At 39.4% G+C, this 19,984-nt stretch overlaps 1 protein-coding gene across 4 annotated transcripts in view; it reads right to left on the bottom strand.

Moving 5' to 3' along the window:
• Window positions 1-19,984, bottom strand: part of LOC148324263 (3',5'-cyclic-AMP phosphodiesterase 4C-like) — a 62,683-nt gene that overhangs the window by 26,866 nt on the left and 15,833 nt on the right. The window contains exon 1 of one of the 4 annotated variants that reach the window (XM_088313056.1): window positions 19,632-19,965. The exons of 2 other annotated variants lie outside the window; for them this stretch is intronic. In XM_088313056.1, the coding sequence (XP_088169182.1) occupies window positions 19,632-19,834 (203 nt within the window). In that variant the 5' untranslated portion in view covers window positions 19,835-19,965. Of the gene's footprint in view, window positions 1-3,136; window positions 3,319-19,631; window positions 19,966-19,984 lie in introns of those variants that run through there. One more of the 4 variants, XM_088313059.1, reaches the window with a different exon arrangement.

The raw sequence follows: 19,984 nt of genomic DNA, 5'->3' as shown, positions 1-19,984 counted from the left end.
ACAGCTGCTGGATCAGAGTCTCAAGAGAGGGTTCACTTTCACAGGATTATAAATTTTAACTTGAAATTGCTTGGGCTTCACACCCTCAGAAAAAGTTGGTAATTGTAAAAAAAAAAAAAAAAAAAAAAGAGGTGCTTGCAGTATGTACACCCTGGACTGGTTGCCAGGCAATGGCAGTGCACGTATAGGTAAATAAACATTCAAACTTACGCCTAAGGACAATTCTAGACAGTGCCTCTGAGTTGGATGGACTATCCTTAAACTCCAACCATCCTTTATCAGTGCCGCTTCTCCTCACAAGGGTTGCGGCGGTCCTGGAGCCTATCCCAGCTATCTTCCGGTAATCCGTGGGGTACACCCTGAACTGGTTGCCAGCCAATCACAGGGCACACATAGAAAAACAACCATCCGCTCACATACTCATATCTAGGGGCAATTTAGAGTGTTCAAGCTGCCATGCATGTTTTTGGAACGTGGAGTACCCGGAAAAAACCCACGCACGCGCGGGGAGAACATGCAAAAGCCAGAATCCAACATGCGACCTCCGCACTGTGAGGCCATCGTGCTAACCAGTCGTCCACCGTGCCGCCTCCAAAAGTCCACTTGCTAATTTTTATTTTGATAAGTTACACATGTATTTCACCTACAAATATGGATGTGTATGCGTGCACTGCGGACATCAAACTGTTATATTTTGACGGACCGGTTCATACAAGTCGCTAATTTTTGCGGAGGGGTGGCTGGCTGTTTATAGGGCAGAGCGGGTTTTGTACGTGGTCTGTTTTTTTTACACATTTTGCTAGCTTGTGGGTTCAATATTAGCGTAACACGACCAAGACAATTAGCATCTTGACGTATCAAGAGTAGGGGTGCGAGACAATTAAGTAGGGGTGAAAAAAATAAATAAAAAATCGATTCACTCAGTAATCAAGATTTTATACACTAAAATGCAAGAAATCAATGTCAAAATATTCATGATTTTTCAGAAATCAAAAGTGAGGCAATCTCTTTCCTCCAGCAGATGGCAGGGCAGAGACAATTTGTTGTAGTGAGTAAGCCGGTGTCAGTCCTAGATGTGGTCGGGTTGCTCGATGCGTTTGGGGTCCTTCGGTGGCCTGGCCGCCCGCTGATCTCGTCATACGTTATAATATATTTTTGTAATATATTTCTTTGACGCCATGTTTGTCACCCCTGTTTGTATGTTTTGAGTTACTAAATAATAATCATTTAAAAAAATAAATAAAGTACATTTACTGCCAATTTTGTGAGGATCATCCTTTGGTGTCCTGCGTGCCTGTCGAAGCCGTAAGGTCAATGTTCCGTTGCTTTGGGAATCAGACCGCTTTGCGGGTTGGAGGGAAACTATGGAAATGTTTTATTAAGAAACATTTCACACTATATGCAGCCACATCTAGTCCAGACACCATCTTAAGCATTCAGCAGAGTGTCACTACATCATCTGAATAATCCAATGCCTGAGCCACGCATCATGTTGTAATATTATACCACTGGCATTTGGCTGAAAATAAATGTCAGAAAGACTGACTTTCATCTGGCTGCATTGATTGAAGTACACGATTCAACTTATGAATTATTTACGGTTGATATTGTTTAGAAGTGTTTTAAAATGTTATTTGAGAAAACAGAGTATTGTTTGAGAAAAATAGCAATTACTGTGATATTGAATCGCAAATTGCATTAGAATCAATAATTGTGATTTCAATCTAACCGCAACACTAGTGTTGTGACTTGAATCGAATCGGGAGGTATGTGAATGGTCCCACTCCGAGTCAGGAGTCCGACGGAATCGGGAGAACAAGAAAAATATTTTTCACCCTTGAATAATAAATAAACCAGAAGTAACGCACGTTGTTTTTTTTCTTTCATCTGAGCTTTGAACCAGGCCGCGGGCCGGTGGTTGGGGACCACTGCCATAGTATACAACTTATGTAATGATTGGCAGGCAGCCATTACTTGTGGCATGTGTTTGTGGTCAAACTTGGTCGTGTGCGGCGGCTGACCGAGCAGTCGAGCGGAAAGTCCAAGAATCCCAGCCCGGCCTGACTGGGAATAGAAACCGGCACAATACTCCCAATACACCCTCGAACACATGTAAACACTGGCTATGGAGACGTACAGAATAGTGCATGCACTTTATTTTCAGCAGCATACTGCACATGCCCCTTCCACTTTGTGACATGAGCAGTGAAGCACAGTCACCATTCATCAATAATTCTCCGTACAGCGTCTAATAAAACGTACCTAACAGAGTGACTCGCGACATGGTTACAATCTTAAACTCGTGTACACACTCTCCTTTCAGGAAAATGCTTTGGCGACAACTCCGACAGTCTTGCAAAGTAAACTGTTCTTTGTATTCATTTGTTTAAAATGCTTGAGAGCAAATATTTCCACATGGTGGAACACTTATGTCAGTTTAATTAGTTTAGGCAGTAACAATTTAGAGTATATTTCACGACACCACATTTGTCAAAACGAGACCGCAAAACAGGAACTCTCTTACTGTAACGTGCTCAAACAGTGATAAGACAACATAATACATCTCGGGAACTATTGCAACTCACCCGCCGTATTAAACCGTACGACGTAATATGTTTGGACTTTATTTTCAAAACGTAACAAAATCCATAAAGCTGAGAGCAATATGAAAGTCCCCGAGGCAAACATTTGCCACACCCGCCAATTAGAATACTTCAGTTTGACGACACACTACTTCAACCTTCCTTCTGAAGGAATGTGAGTTATGTTCCTGTTAACTCCCATGTGGAAATTTCAACAACACTAAAACAGTTGGGTTGAACATAATATGTTGTGTCGGCCTCTTTTTGACTCATATTGGGTTATTTTTTTTAGACAATTGTTTTTCAAATGAAGGGACAAAACGAGAACGCTAAATTAAATCTGACTAATTTTAAAAAAAAAAAGTGAAGAATTGGGGATTCCATGTGCTGTTGTTTGCTGAAAGACAATGACCTCATTCACAAGATTCACAACTGGCATTCTAAAATAGCTACCGAACATCGTTGCACTTGTGTTGTACGATCAATCAGTGAATCATCTTGCTAAGCAAACACTCCCTAGGGATAAGCCAACAAAACAGAAACAGAAAACCTACCCCAGGCACGAATGCCGTCGACCATGTCCAAAACCTGCTGGCAACCCTTTCCTTGACAATCGAGTGTCTTTGTTCATCGTCCCACTCAACCCTTAAATCATTCTCAATAATCGTAAGATGTACATCTGAACCAAGCCTCTTGTGAAAATTCTTCTACTCGAGTTGTTATTTTCATTGATGAACCAGCGGATGGGTGTGGACTGACTTCCATGAGGTTTTTTTTTTTTTTTTTTTTCGTCCACCAACCCAAACAGGTGAGAGATAAAAAAACAAAAAACAAAAGTAATGCAAGCAGATGCAAGCTTTGATTAATCCTCAGAGCCTCGGGAAGCAAGGGGGGGAAAAAAAATTGCTGAAGAATGCTTAACAGATGATCCAGTGAGACAAGCCAAGACAAGACGGGCTGCAGTGTGAATGTCAATTTGTCGTTCCAAAAGGAAGTCACAAAGAATTGAGTCGAAGTGAAGGATTTTTCTCACCTTCACTCAAAGCTAGTGAGTTCATGTTTCGCAGCCAATGTTGTAGCAAGTATAGTGTGGTTACCAAAAAAAAAAAAGAAAAACAGAGCCAAAAATAAAAAAATAAAAAAAATTGCTTTGTCATGCAATTGCTTTCTAAGTCTCTTGCGAAAGAGGAATCAGTTGCTCTTGCAAGCTAACGTCCACACGCGTTAGCCAAAGTCTTTGTCCAGCAATGTGCTCGGACAGTCCCCTCAGCTTGCTGTGGCCGGCTGCCCACGGCGTCATCGGTGGCTGTCGATGAGTCTGGATATTTACAGGGTATCCAGTCCCACGGCCAACCCTCAATGACTTGGCATCAAGTTACAGGGGATTATCCTTTAAGCTGCACTTTGCGATGACTAAAATGCCAAAACACTGACCTAGACACTATGAGAGTGGTGAACATTTGAAGACTTAGAACACGCCAGCGTTTTTAGAGTAACGCAGCAACTTTCAGGGTGTTTCACCTTGGCACAGGCAGATTCAACTCAGCTGTACATCCGGAGGGTGTTTTTATGTCAGGTAGTGAGTAGCAGAGAGCTGGATCAGCTCAGTTCTTGTTGAGACATGCAATGAGAAGGAAGGCCAAACTGAAGTGAAATGCTACTGCAGGTTTTGATCGATATTGTGTGAGACGAAATGACAAGGACAAGGATTTACGACAGAAGCTGTTCTATAAAATGAAACATCACAACACATTTACCCTAAATATTTAAGTGTACCACGAAATATCATGACCCAGCAAATGAATTTGCAACTAAGTCATCTTGAGAATAGTTTTGGTGCACTTTAATAGACGTACAAGACACAGACAAAATGTAAGTCTTAGATCACCATCATAATTTTGTGTTTATTTTGCAATATGTTAAGGTGTGCCAGCTTAAAGTCAATGTAATTCATTTTACGATACTGTGAGAGTTGGGAACTCAACATGCAAAACCAAATATTGTCCAAATAAGTCTGAGTTCCTCGCTGAATAACTTCTGAACGCAGCCTGTCGTAAACCAATCAGCAGCTTGTGCTCGCCACTTCGATTAAACCGAACAGCGCATCGAAACAACGCTCTGAGTTTCTGAAGCAAAGCACACGTGGAGTGCAATTCCGAGCACGCCCGAAAGTTTGCCGCCTCCCAAATCTCTGTTCTATCATCATAGGTAAGTTCCAAAATACGCTCCGAACGTGCTGCTACACCCAGACCCTTCAGAAACCTGATCCAATGTGCCGTTCGTTTTTTTACCAACCAAACCAGGAACTGAATCATCATTCGTTTAACGTTATTAACTTGAGTATTTTTTTTTTTTCATCCAATCCGTCGATCGACAAATAATTGACAAAAAATAATCAACAGATTAGATGCAGCCCTAATAAATAGCCAAGGAAAATTCTACTATTGTGCGCGAGAGACAACAACAGAAGTGGAGTACAAAGACACACTTGACATCTTCGCAACTCATTAACAATTCACACAGATCATGATCAGTCAAAGCTAGAGCAGCGAACGAGGTGACACATGGATGGTGGTACAGCCAACAGACTGCTGACTTGGTGGTGAGGTAACACCCAAAGCATACAGCATAAGTGAGAACATCAAAATCAAAAGGGTTCTTGCACTGACGAACAATAAGGAAAATAATTGCCGGCCCATTTTCGACAGTATATGTTGACAATGAAAATCTGCAAGTTGGCAGCTGCAGAAAGCTTGCAGGACATTTAAAACAGACCTTTCAAACTTTAGCAAAACAGGTTGTTGGAAAAAAAAATGAGTCCAAAGTCCAGTCATGAAGAAACAGCACAATCAAGTCACATGCATTCGACAGATTAATGGAGTAAAAGCAAGTTAAGAAGCTGAGGATGAATTATAACAGGCTGTAATATTTAAGACCGGGCCAGCAAAGTCAAGTTTATTTTTGTTCCACAATCCCAGCAGCTCAGTCTGCAGTGTAACCGTGTCGGCAAAACAATCCGCGTCAATATGATGTGTACAAGACAAGGATTTTCTGAAAGCATCTTTCCTCAGCTCCAATGAAAAATAAATCACAATGGGTTAACCAACTACATAGATAATTTATCAATCATGTTTTATCAACAACAGCAAATCAAGGTGAGAGCAAAGGTAATCCAGATTTTTTTTTTACTATACCTACATAGCAAAGCAAGCCAGACAAATATATTTAGTTGCCCCAACTTAAAATTATCTTTAGAAACATTATACAGATGGTGTAAAAATCCATTACTTAATCTACAACAAATCTATTATCAAATAAATCGACAACTATTTTAGTAATCAATTAATTATTGATTTTTGCAAGTTCGCTGACCAGAAGGGATAGAAAACATTCTCGCCACATTAAGACTTATTTAATACCAACTTTGTGAGAGAGCTAAAAATCTAACTTTGAAAGATAGTGCAACTTTTTTCATACCAGATGAAGCGACCTTCCCTTTATCTAAAAAACACCAAGGCCTACTAAGATGACACACGAGCACAATGCAACAATCCTCAGACAATAGCTCCTTTTTAAACAATTGGGATTTTTTTCCGTACAAAGCAAAGAGAGTCATGTGATTGTGATATTTGATACAACAGGATATAACGTGTTTTTTCTGACAATACCTGGGAGCGTGTGCCAATGTAAAGCGTCTTTGCAAGGCAAGGCTGCGGTTCACCAGGAGCTTGCGGTATAGCAGAGGAGAGTCACAGGGAGACAACCTTGGCGATCCGCAAGGCGAGGCAGATGTTGAATGTGGCTTCGGTTTGCCCGACTGAATGTTGCTGAGTGACAAGGAGCCCGTCTCTCCATAGCTAACCCGGAGGGCCTCACTCATCTCGTTGCGGGAGACTTCAATCGCTCACAATGAGCTCTTGTACAACTTTTCTCATGTTAACATGCAGATCAGGTAGTCCATCAGTAAAATGTAACTCACGCTGAACTAATAATGATCCCCTTCATGCATCCACGCTCTACTATGGGACACAGAAATGGAAGGGGGAGAAGAGAGCAGACAAATCCCTCCTCATGCTGCTATCTCTGTTTACAAGGCACTGAGCCCTGCCTAAATATGGACAAGACTCAATTTTAGAGACTCGTGCCACAGGTACCACTTCCTGCAGAAGTAAACTGGCAGCACCAGTTCACATCGGTTTTCTTCACCAACGTGTCAGACAGTGGACAAAAAACAGGAGCTGTTTTGTGTCAACAGGCAGCAGTTGAGATAGACGTTTTCAATGTGATGGTCAGTGGGGCCCCCCCCTGCTTTCTAAAAACAGAGTCATCTTTAGATAAAAGACACCAAGAAGCCTGACATTGTCATCTCAACCGGTGCTCCTATCTCATGGGAAAACTCAACGACCCACATCACTACAACGGAAATGTTAATGCTGTTAATATAGAACGTTAATTAGCAAAGTTGTTGCCGTATTAAAAGGCACTGTTTTAACAATCTGTTTATGTACCTTTATGTGCATTCACAGTACAAAATCATTCTGTACTTGCAGTAAACAACAAAATTTTTTTTAACATCGAAAAACTACAACCTATATACAGGTGCGCCTTATAGTCCGGAATACACGGGGGTGTATATAAAAATGTTCAAATACGTGTATAATTCCTTTTACGTGGTCAGAGCATGAGCTTACAAACAGAAACACGAAATGTGACCAGTAGATGGTAAGCCCCGACACACACACGCACACACAACAGGCTGATACAGTAACATTGGAGCCACTCATTTTAGAAATGGTCTTAATCACGCACAGTGTGCCTGAAAGTGACAAATAGCTTTGACTAAAGGGGGTGAAAATAATGACAATAAATTTTGAGGGAGAACACACAAGCACTGAATCCCATGTTTGTGACTAATGCAGGGAATGGAACTATATATTGGAGTGAGTCACATAACATTCGTCCTCCCACCACCGCACCAGACACACACACACACAAAAAAAAGCGATCACAAAGAGGTGCAAATTCATCATCGAACACATCAGAAAATCGGTGTCAAAACACCTGAAAGGCCTTGGACTTCAAGTCTGAATGCATCAAACAAAAGCAAGCAAAGCAAAACATGCAGCCAAGCAGTTCCTATGCCGGTTGCCAAAGCTTTTACCGCAAAGTTCTACTTCAGGAAAAGAAAATTAACTGTCTGAGAAGCACAACAAACCAAAACGAAAGTGGACCAGCTGGTGGATACGAGGCACAGCTGGTCTAGGAACGTATCAGTTTCCGCCGGTGGAACTAGAGTAGAAGATCAGTCAAAGAGTAGTTTAGGTATACCAAATTAGAAGGTGGCACCTGCCACTGATACAAGCAGAAGAAAACAGATGGAAGGAATTCATGGATGGCTGGAGAAAGGTTCCATATGGCAGGCCAACCTGGTCATTAAGGATCTGCTATTTGTACTTGTTATTGTTGTTGGAAAAACATATTTTATAACTTGGTTACATAACTTTTGGTTTTTAAAAAATAATCTTACAAAATGCAGTTGTATGTTTAGACATGGCCATTCAAATTACTGATGATGGTTCTAGATATGAACTAGGGCCCGAATGAAATTGATTTTGTGCAGGCTGATGCCCAGGCTGATTTCTGGCACTGATTATCTTTTAACCAGCTGATTCATTTAAAAAAGATAATCTTTCTAATACATCTTTTTTTCAACGGCCGGCAATTAGACACAGATTTTTGCTATTCACAGGGCAGCCTGGTGCCTGTCCTCCACGAGTCGCGGGGGTCAACTTTAAATTGTTAAAAAAAAAAATAACTTGTCCTTTTCAGTTCCCAGAATGCATTTGCTTAATGAAGTTATTAGGGTATTAAATGTTTTCCTATGTGTGTCTTTGATACGGGTAGCAAATTGAGTGTCATATTTAACATGTTCATGTTTGATCTATATTGTACTGCCTGTTTTTAATTCACTATTTTTTAAACCAACTGTGACGTTAAGTTGCGCGTAAAATAGATTTTCTTTGACACCAAGTTCCACTATTTGCTTTGATCACATAAGCATTGTTGGTAAAAATTAACATTTGCTTTGTTTTTATTTTTTAACTCTTTTTTTCTTCATGACAGCTCTATAAAATGTCAAGAAATTTCATTATACTGTATATATTTAAGGATACAAGCTTATTAGACATAATGAGACCAGTGTTATTTGTGTACAACTACTGGTGAGCGTACATGAAGGCAAAAACAAATCGGAAAACATCAGCCAATTGGCCAATTATTTGTGGCCGATGTTTGATGTTTAAATATGTTGCAATTAGTGATTCACTGCAGGATTATTAAAGAGACAGGGATAAATAAAGGTGTATTGTATTGGATTGTATAAGGATATCCACAGCTTTAGCTCGTCACACCCAAGAATAAAGCCAAATATTAAGACAGAACAAAAACATTTGAAAAGCATACACAGCATTAATCCAGACAAAATTAATTTTCTGAACTATTTGTTCTGAAATGACATGCCTCACAACAAAATTTTGTTTTGCTTACACAAGAGGATCAGCTACACTACAAAGGCATATAGCCACGTGAGAAGTAAGCAATATTTTTCTTCAGTTTAAACTGCTGAAAAATGCCATTACATAACTAATGACTCGATTGTTCATCTGTAACATGTCTTTTGGGGTCCTACTCATGAGTGACACCCAGTGGTGCGTTTTGGTATAATCGTACAATTTTGCATAACTATCCTTTTGGTTTTGAACAATCAATGAATAAAAAAATAATAATTAAAGCAGCTGCTGAAATATAATTAAATATTCTGTCAGTCATTCCTATAGGCAGTCTTTGTTGTGATAAAAATAGAAAGATTTAGAGCGATTCAAGACCCAGGAGAACATTTTTTGTTTTGTATTTAAAATGGCACACAAAAACATTCCTTACTGATCACAGTCGCTATTGTATTATTCTGAAGAACTGAATAATTTTAGCAGTGAAAGCTATCGTAGCACGATTTTCTACATTGTTAAACTATTTTTTATTCACTAAAGGTGGAGATGGCATTTATTTTAACACCAGATGGTGAGAAAAATAACACCAGAATGAGTTATTAAAGCTGAGCAGTGTTCTTGTAACCTTCCCGTCCACCCAAGTAAATATCTTCCTCTTCACTCACCTTGTTTATAGTTCCTTACTGAACATATTTAGTCTATTTCTTAACTGTTATTTTTATTTTTGAATAATATGCAATATGTTTTGTGCTGTGTTTCTGCAACACCTGAATTTCCTCTCTGGACATTTTTTTTGTATGTTTTATTTAGCTGCTATTAACACTTTCCAAATCTTAAAATATCTGGAACAAAAACTTGAGATTGTGGAGGAGGGTCTTACACATCTTTCAGTGTTTGCAAAATGATGTTGGAGAGCTTTTATCAGTCTGCTGTAGCAAGTTGCATTTACAATGCCTGCTGGGAGAGCTGCATCCGTGCCAAGAATGCCAGTAGGACTATTTAAGTCATCACAAAACACGGCTAGTGAATCTGGAGACATTCGAGTCAGTGAGAGATGAGATCTCGGAACGAACCTCTTGCTATCATCCCCTTCAATGACATTGCAGAAGTCGTCGAGTTCTTTCTCCATTACTCACAAGGTTTAACTCATGTATGTTGGCATTTTCTTTGTATGATGTGGCTTTTTATTTGTTTTGTTTTTCCTACACACAATCTCATTTAAAGAACCCTACTCATTATTTTCTTTTTTTTATGCAGCAAAGCATGCAGTGGTTGTCACAACTGCCACACAGTCACGAGGTTCTGGGTTCAAATCTTGCCCCAGGCCCGCCTATGTGGACTTTGTATGTTTATCCCAAGCTTGTGTAGGTTTTTTCCAAGCAACTCTGGTTTCCTCGCATCTCTGAATATCAGACTTTTAGAAATAAACAATGACGCACACATAATTCAATAATAACAAACAACTCTGACAGAAAATAGGTATTGAAATGAGTTCAGGTTGATGGAGAAATGAGACAGAGATGCTGTAATCCTAATATTTTCAAATAAGTGCATATCGTTTTTCTACCAAAATGGGCATTGAGTAATAATTAGTTCAGGTGGTAAAGAGGATAATTGAAGGAAAACAAACGTAAAACCTAAATATTATACAACGACTCAATTATCGTATACTGTATATTCTAACCGAGTCTTTTCATCATCCCAAGGGTGAAGATCGTTGATAATTCAACTATAGGTCACACATCTGCTCCGTTTCAAGATGGAGACTGACATTTACAATGAGGCTGGTTGTATGGCGAAAGGTCACACAGCATTTGAGGGGAAGGCTCATTTTTATTCCCATCAGTAATCGGCAATCCCCTAAAAGTTTAAAATGGTGTCATTTCCAGGTTTGATCTTTCTTGGTGCAATGTGGACTCTGACTATATTCCCAAATATTGCAGGTGCTAAGTGGGTATAAGATGGTTTTGTATTTTCTGTTAGCCTTAAAGACCCTGTAAAGTGAATTAAATTCAGAGAATTTTCTGTAAAGTTTGATTAGTAGCTATCCAGAGCAATTTTTAATGTTTTTCAGAGTTGAGTGCATCTGATTTCAAGAAGATCTCTGCAGGTAATGTGATGGCCGGCTGTGATTGGCTAAAGAGGCTAAATCAGAAGACGTTATTTCAATAGTTGAAGTGTGCTACTTGGTTTGGATTTTATTTCCCTTTGGCCACAATGCAGAGCTGGATTCTGGTTAAGATAACCGATTGTAAATTTTAAATGAAAACATTTTGCCGATCTACGAGTTAAAACAGCTGCAGGCAGGCACCAGTTCAATAGAATAGACTTTCGAAGTATTTGATGGAGGGACTTGCGGACAGACTAACTGACGATTACAGGTTGGTTCAGCTTGAAAAAAAAATGAAGGACTGATAAATAATGGACGGGCAGCCAGCCTGCTGACGGATGATGAAATGATGAATGACAGACCAGCAAGATTTCTTAAAATACCCTCCTCGGGTAATTTTAAGTCTACTCAAACAAATATTCGAGACATTTGTAAAAGCTAAACAAGTAAGCAAATGAATATACCACCTTAGTTAAAAAAATGAGAGGATGGAAACTAATAAACCTTATACTAACATGCTCTGGTTTGTTTCCGGCCATGAGTCACATGTTGTAAATAATCATCGTATAATAAAGCTTCATGATGGCAGGAAAGCGTTGACAGTTATACTGTTCTGGAAAATGGCCTCTGTGCCATAAATGGAAGCTGTAATCTATTTTGTCCATATGTTTGACTGATTGACACCAAGACCCGCAGCGATCTGATGAATACGATCCATTATGTCAACGTAATACAATGCCAATAGAATGTCTTCTCTTTGTCCTTATTTGTCATGTTAACTCTCAACCTAAATTGTATTTTTTGGTGATCATTTCAGAGAAGGAGCTTCCTCTCGTCTATGGTCGATTTAATGCACTATGGAAAGTCTCGACTGAGGTTGAGTATTCCCACCACCATAATAAGATGGCTCAATTTCCCTCCCACCTAATCACTTTCAAATCCAGTCGGATGAATGAAACTGACAACATTAAAAATGTCAATCCCACTTACGAAAAACATTGAGTAATGGGTTTGACATAAGCGACCTGTTTTAACTTGAGTGAACTGGGTCTCACTATATACATGCATATCACCAAGAAGGGCCATATTGTGTGACAGTACGAGATCTCCAGAAGTGATCAATCAGCCAGCAAGAGAACGGCTGCTGACGGATGGCTCAGAATCTCTATTTGCAGTTGTGATTGCTTTCTTCCCAGCAATACACGGAGCATCACTGAACAAACCCCACCTAGCACGGACGGGCTTGCTGATATTTGTTCGAGGATTTTCGTGTTAGAGCTCACTGTGGCCGTACGATAAAATCATCATCAGCAGAGAGAGCAGTTTTTGCCAATAGTTTTTGTGAAGAAATTCGCAGCTCAGTTTTTAATTCTTTAAAAAGCAACGAAAGTCAAATTTGACATGATGTGTCTTTGAGTTTGGTTTAAAATGTAGTCATACAGTGGTCTACACAGAGTGTAGAAATGATGAGTTCTATACAAATTTGCCTTGTTACATTCTTCACGTTTGTGTGATTAATATCAACACCCACACTGCATCTGAGATTCATATTCATTTTCCTTTTTCAGGGAGAACGACATTGACAGAGGGTTTTACGGAAGCGCAAATGGGCATCAAACGCCGCATCCAAAGTAAATTGAATAAATGGTTTGATCAAGCAAGCACACAGTGGTTTCCTAGAAACGGCTAAATGCTTTCCGCTATGGGTGAATGGTGTGCCTTGGAAATGCGTAAACAATGTTAACTCACCACTTTCAGGCAGAGTGAGAGAGCTTTTTTTATTTTTTCATGAAGCTATCAATGGTTAATGTTTGGCCTTTCCTGAATATTAAGTATATTCAATTTTGCAAATCAGTATAAGTAAATAGTTTCATGGCGATTTATCTTGAAATAGAAAGAGGGAAACTTCCACAATTAACCATTCAAGTCGTTTTAAGATGAATAGGTGGCAATGTTTGGATAATGTATAGAATGATAAAATAGGAAGAGCATAATAACGTTGCATACTAATAAATAGGCAAAATAATTGAACAAATTAGCCATCTTTTTTTTTGTGTTGTTCCCAAGGAGTGAATAAATGAATGGTCGTATTGGACCATGGTGCAAAGAGAAAAAAACATTTATCATGCTTAGGATGCTGTAGTCTTCCAAGCAGACTTTGCATAAGTGGGGACACCCTGGATTCATCATTTGTCAATCAGAGTTGAGACTGTGAGCCCGTTTGTATATTGTGTCACGCTTAAGAAACACTGTCTGTCAAGTGTCAACATAGTTTTTCTTTCAAGTCGAGAAAAAAAAGCATTTGGAAATGTGATATTCTTCAGACTGCATTCAAGGACTCCAAGCTGCCTTTCCTTTTACATAAATATTTCACAAGCGACTATGTGATTATGTCTATATTGGAGGTGTCTTAAATGTCAACCAAAGTCAGAATAACGAGCTGAGCGATATAGTGTGAAAAATGTCTACAACAAGAAGCAGCGCATTAATGACGATGCACCATAAGCGGGGTCCAGTATATGGCAGATGGTCATTGAATTTTTTGGGGTCGTTGGATAAACATTTACACAGCTAAGTCTCAGACAGCTTCCACTCATTCCTTTTTGATGCTTTCACATTGAATGAACGACACAAAATATTTGGTTTTACAGATTTTTGTCAACATGCTGCCAGCATGCAAACAATATTTTACTGAATTACAGGATTTTGTTTGAACCCCCCCCTTCATCTTCACAATAATGAGGATGTTTTACTGATGAGACAGATCTGACTCATGCATGATATAGGTGGGAGTGAAAAAAAAATTCCAGGAATACAAGCATTGTTATAGTTCCAGCTACACATTTACAGCAACAAGCCGACAGTCAGACTAATGGAAGAAGCTCGCCGCCAAAGTGGCACAACGGGTGTTTATGTTGCACTTTTAACCCTGCAGAGGCTGATGAATTCAGATAAATCATACGTGTTTAAATATATTCATTGTGCATGGCGTTAAACACACTGCTATCTCCTGATTGGTCAACAGATAATTGTCTCTTGTATGTTACAGTGGAACGTATGAGAGGAACGGGAAGAAAATGAGCAGCATTTGAAATAACGTCCATTTTGCCAAAGTTGAGTTTTTGAAGTTGGATCATTTAAACAAGCAATAATTGGCTGTGGCACGTTCCTATTCTTTAAATTGCACACATTCTAAATGTCATGATATTTACCGGATTTTTCGGACCATAAAATGCTATTTTTTTATGCAACGTATACTCAGGTGTGACTTGCAAATATTAAAATAAGAGTTTGGATGGCACCCTATTGCCTAATCTTGTTGCCTTTCTTTTGACAGTTGGCAAATATTTTTGGTGCATGACCGCCAGCGGTTGGAAGGTGCGTGCAATTAATGTATGGCGTATCTTGAGTTAGACTTGCGGCTTCCTTATTCCACAACAAGGATTTGCGGAACCAAAAGGCGCAATAACGGACCTGAATTCTACCGCAAATTCTACCCACAATTAGGGAACAGCTATCTTTGGCGAGAATGCGAGCACTGCTGTTCCTGGTCTCGTTTTTTGGAAAATAAATTTCCCCTGTATGACTTACATAAACTGTATGTTTTTCTTTTTCTCCATGATGTATTTTTTTTGAATGGGGAAATTTATACTCCAGAAAATCTGGCACTTGGCTGATATATCCAAGCTATCACAGTCCTGCCTTTAGACACTGTGGTGAAAATGACTTCCATCCATTATCCAAGCCACTTATCCTCACGAGGGTCACGGGAGTGCTGGAGCTTATTCCAGCCATCTTCGAGCAGTAGGCTGGGTACACCCAGAACTGGTTGCCAGCCAATTGGAGGACACACAAAGACGAACAATCATTCACAATCATACTACATGTTTTTGGAATGTGGGAGGAAACCGGAGAAATCCCAGACGGGCACGGGGAGAACATGCAAACTCCACACAGGAAGGCCGTAGCCAGAATCAAACCCCGCACCGCTGTACTGTGAGGCAGACGAGCTAACCAGTCATCCACCGTGCCATTCTGATGAAAATGCAATCCTGTTATGTTTCAGTGTGTGGTGTGCAATGCCAACCAATTTATCGCAATCTTTAATATAATTTCTCTTCAACTAATCTTGACTAATAGGTGAATCATCTACGACACTAAACACTTGCTAGAGATTGTTGAATGTTTGTCAAATTGTTAATTGGCGTGACCTACATTTGGGGGCGTAGATGGGGTTACTCACCAGTGTGAAATCATCAAACGGCTGCAGCTCATTCACAAGTTAATGCATGTTGCATGCAAGCCAAATGTAAAGAACCGAGTGTGGTGAGTTTTTCCTCCATCTACTGGTATCTACCAACAGAGATATCGAACAAGGGAAAATGTTTAATGCGATGATCTAATTAACTATCAGGGGATTAACAAAACGGCTCCTCTGTGTGTGAAATGAGCCGCAGCATCACTTGTTGACAGCAAATGTCATCAAAAGAGCTCAGCTAAGGCGCCTGTCATACCCCATCAACTGTGTGGCAGCCAATCACAAACACAATTTTAATTGAAGCCTTTTGTCTCCTTTGTCGTGCCGAACAAAAGCCACTGCACACAAATACTGTTCCAGGGTGATGTGATGTAGGATGTGTGATAAAGTGAGAATCTCAATTAAAATGTGCTGTTATTCAAGCCTTTCATTTGAGGAGTAAAAACAATCACACACTGAAGACTGAAGATCTTTTTAAAGTGGTTTCAGTTCAATGTGGTGTTTCACAAGTTGGACGGTCAGCAAGAGCAATGCAAATGGGAAAAATCTCGCCTTGAAATCAAGACAAACTGCATTTCTCCTTACTTTGCACAATGAAAAAAATAAATCACAACCCCATTTCTCGTGTAATGTTGGTGTCACACAAAACTCCAAGACCAACAAATCCAAGAGCAAGAACAACGGACGCCATCCTCCTCGCTTGGCAGTGAGGAATGAAAGACAGTGGAAAACAAACAAGCAAAGCAGCACCTCCGTCTCCATGACTGATGCAGTGCAGAAGCCAGTTCGTTCCCCAGTTGCTAAACCATCAATCACACAACTACATCTTTGTGTGCACGAAATATAAAACACGCTAAACCAAAAGTTGGACATTTTCCATCAATTATATATGCTGGTCAGCAGCAAATTTGAATCATATATGGCTTTAATGTGCCCTTCAACGTACTTTTGACACGGATTTGAAAAAAAAAATGTCTTAACCAGCACATCATATTTTTGAGATTTTTCATTTTTGTGTTTTTAAATTTGACCTTTGAGAGCTTTGGCAATAATGATTTTACCATGCTGTATGGCTATGACAATTCAAAAAAAAAATCCACCAATTTTTTAACCTAACTAAATACATGAATATTACTAAGCATATCTCTATTATTATTATTATTATTATTATTATTATCATCATTACTATCATTATTATTATTATTATTATATATTTTTTTCTTTTTTAATTATTTCACAATTATTTATATCTGTTATTCTTAGGCACGGCTGCAGGGATCTGGAGTACATCCAGCGAAGCAGGCGATGCAAATCTAACAATTGCATCTATTCATATTGATTCAATTCATGTTTAGAAATAATTGTTTTCAATGCAAATGATGTACCTTTACAATGATTATGCACTTACAATACCAATGAAAATATCTTACCAGCCAAACATACGGCAGCAATTTGCATGCCTTAAAGTCAACACAATTGTCATAATGGGAAAGGTAGACTTTGTCCGCTGCACGCTCAGTCATGCAGAAACATGAAATGATAACCACAACCACACATACATGCAGGCATACGCACAAATGCTCACTGAAGTGAGACATGAAGTTGATTGGATCTGAATGACTACACGAATGAACTTTTTAAGTATTATTCAACGTCCCCCATACTCCCACAATTATATGATGGCCATTATAGCAAGAGGTGCAGAATTTGTTCGGCATTTAAGTAATAAAAAACTAACCAAATTAAGGTGTGGTGAATCTCTTGGCATCACCTGTTTACAAAAAATGGGGGGCTCATTTGTGTACACACAGTGTCGTGAGCGAAGGCCACTAAGGAGAATCTCTCGTCTGCTAAGTGTGCTTGGTCTCTTGTAGTTGATACAGACGAGTGAAGAGAGTACCGAGCGCCGGTACTAAACTGGTCGCGAAAAACTACAGCAATAAAATGACATCTTTTACTAACGTACACTCATGCGTTTCACTTTTTAGGCATGCCTCAAATTCTACATGAATTTGGACCAGTGAGTTCCTTTAAACAGTTTAAAGCACAAGTGTCAAACTCAAGGCCCGGGGGCCAGAACTGGCCCGCGACCTCATTTTATGTGGTCCGCGAAGGGCAAATCATGTGCGTCAACTTCCCACTTCTACCACATTCGCTTCACTTTTAACAACATTGAGATATTAGATATTGGCATTTATTTGTTAGCAGTCCTCCCCTTTTAATATAAATTGAAACAACAAACAATTACTTTCTGGCTTTTGATTTCAAAACGGGCTTTCCATCCATTTGTTGTGTGTATGTGATAATGGAAGACCATCATACATTTATATGGGTTCACAGTCATTGAGACAAACATCGAGAGAATCCAAACTTAAAATCAGGTTACAATTTTGATTTATTAACCAGCTCTACAACGTATGATGACTATTTGACTGCTTCTCTTGCTAGTTATTCATGATCATACCCTGGATGATTTGAATGGCCTAGATACACAGTGAGACGACTTTGAACGTTTTATAGTTGTTGGTGCCAAATGCTATTTGGGAAACTGCAGAATTATTGTGATTTTCACACACAAGTTCTCGGCCTTATACAGAATGGTCCAACAAAGGGAAATCATCCACGGAGTGACAGTTCTTTCGACTCAGTAATGACAAAGGTCAAAGAAGAATGACCAGATGGCGCAAGCTGATAGGAAGACAATGGTGACTCGGAAAATCTTTTCTTTAGAGAGAAAAATCTCTAATGCATAAAATCGTTTGTAAATTCTGGTGTTAGGACTCTAATTGGTGTCGACGAAAAAAGCGAGGCATACTTCTGCTTTGGATCAAAGGCTCAAGTGTAAAGTGGGAGATATTTTTGTCACACTTTTATCACCAATCAAAATTTGTATAAACAAGAGACATGCCTAAAATATCATTTTTATGTATAGCTTAAAGTGTATGGGACATGATTTTGTTGTATGAAACATTAAAATATCCATGTCGCAATGAACGATTTCACAAATTGATACACATTATCATGGATTTAGCCACACTTTGAAAATCTTCCGGGCGGGGCCAGCGCGGCAGTGAAATCTGGAAGAAGGCGGATATGACATAATCGAGCCTCATCTCTGACTTTTCAGGCCATGAAGTGTTCTCGATGAGATTTTTTTTCGGATTCATTTTGTTTTTCCCTAAGTTAAACAATAAAAACAGTGTGACCATTACTTACCTACAGCTTGTCATCGCCATCTTCAGAGTCTGAAGACGACCCCGTTGGGCTAGTGATGACACGCAAGCACAAATGGTCTGTGGGCGGACCCAGCTCACGAAAATATCAAAATATTTTCTATTCATTTTGACCAAAGTAATCATTGGAATTCTATTATTTGTACTTGTACTCATCCTTAAAAAGGTTTTTCGGGTAACTAGTTCTTTGTGTCCCATACACTTTGACACGCAGAGCACGAGTGGAATGATTCAATTCGGTTGGATTTGTATGGGTATGACGCAATGACTTTTTTTGTTGCCATTCTACATTCAATTGAATGAATTTGTCAGTATTGTGAATGTTCAACTTCCTTCACAGAGACGAATATTTCATATCATTACATATCTCATATATTTCAAAGAAGAACAGTTGAATTCTTGCATCTTTTAAATTAAAAAAAAAAAAATTCCAATTCAAATTGTTTTTGTTACACTACTAAAAGAAAGACAAACGTGTGTTCAGACGTGAGCATATTGGAAAACCTCTCAATGTTTAAAGTCCAATAAAATCGTTGGACAAAGGTCCCAAATTGGAGTTTCTATTGATTTAGCGTTTTATTCTTACACACACACACGAACATTTTGGAAACACTTAATTGTGTAAATTTTAATGCTCAACATACATTCACAATGTCAGGGAGGTTTTACTTTAAAATGTAAAGGATTAGTGTATTATTATGGATGTCGTTTTCAGAAGTGCAAAACTGCATTGAATCATACTGAGAGCGTTTATGGTATATTTGGTAAGTACATGTGGCATCCTCTCACTACTACACAGTGTATTTGCACAGAACAGTAAAATAAAGTCAATCAAAACCTCTCTGGCGGTATAAATGAAAAATACACAGCTAATATTGTGTCCCTGGTCACTTTATGGGAAGTTCTGAATTTGGAGTATAATTGCCAAGAGAATTTGGTTACCGTTTAAGCGAGGAGGGCCAGGACAATCGCGGTTTCTTCAGTACGGGTCGCAGCTTCTCCAGGGTCCTGTTACGACACAGGTAGCGCTCGGTGTCCGAGTTGAAGCGCTGTTTGATCCGTATGTTTGTCCTGGGCTGCCGCCACAAATGCTTGGGTGGTTTGGCAAGCCCGGCTCCCTCTCTGCTCAGCGTCGCGCACTCCATGTTATAATGTATTCGGTCGCTAGTTTGCTAGGCTCCTTTGGAAAGCCAATTTCTTCAGTACACAGGAGTGGTGCAGACTACAAATTTAAAGTGGACGTTAGAGGATGCGAGCGTGTGACATGGTGCGCTGCTGTCCACGCGCCACACTGA

The sequence above is a fragment of the Idiotropiscis lumnitzeri genome, chromosome 13, assembly GCF_059441095.1.
Source record: "Idiotropiscis lumnitzeri isolate Australia: NSW breed Sydney's pygmy pipehorse chromosome 13, RoL_Ilum_1.0, whole genome shotgun sequence".
Taxonomy (NCBI): domain Eukaryota; kingdom Metazoa; phylum Chordata; class Actinopteri; order Syngnathiformes; family Syngnathidae; genus Idiotropiscis; species Idiotropiscis lumnitzeri.
The sequence above is the reverse complement of the archived record's forward strand: the minus strand, read 5'-3'. Positions and strand labels throughout refer to the sequence as shown.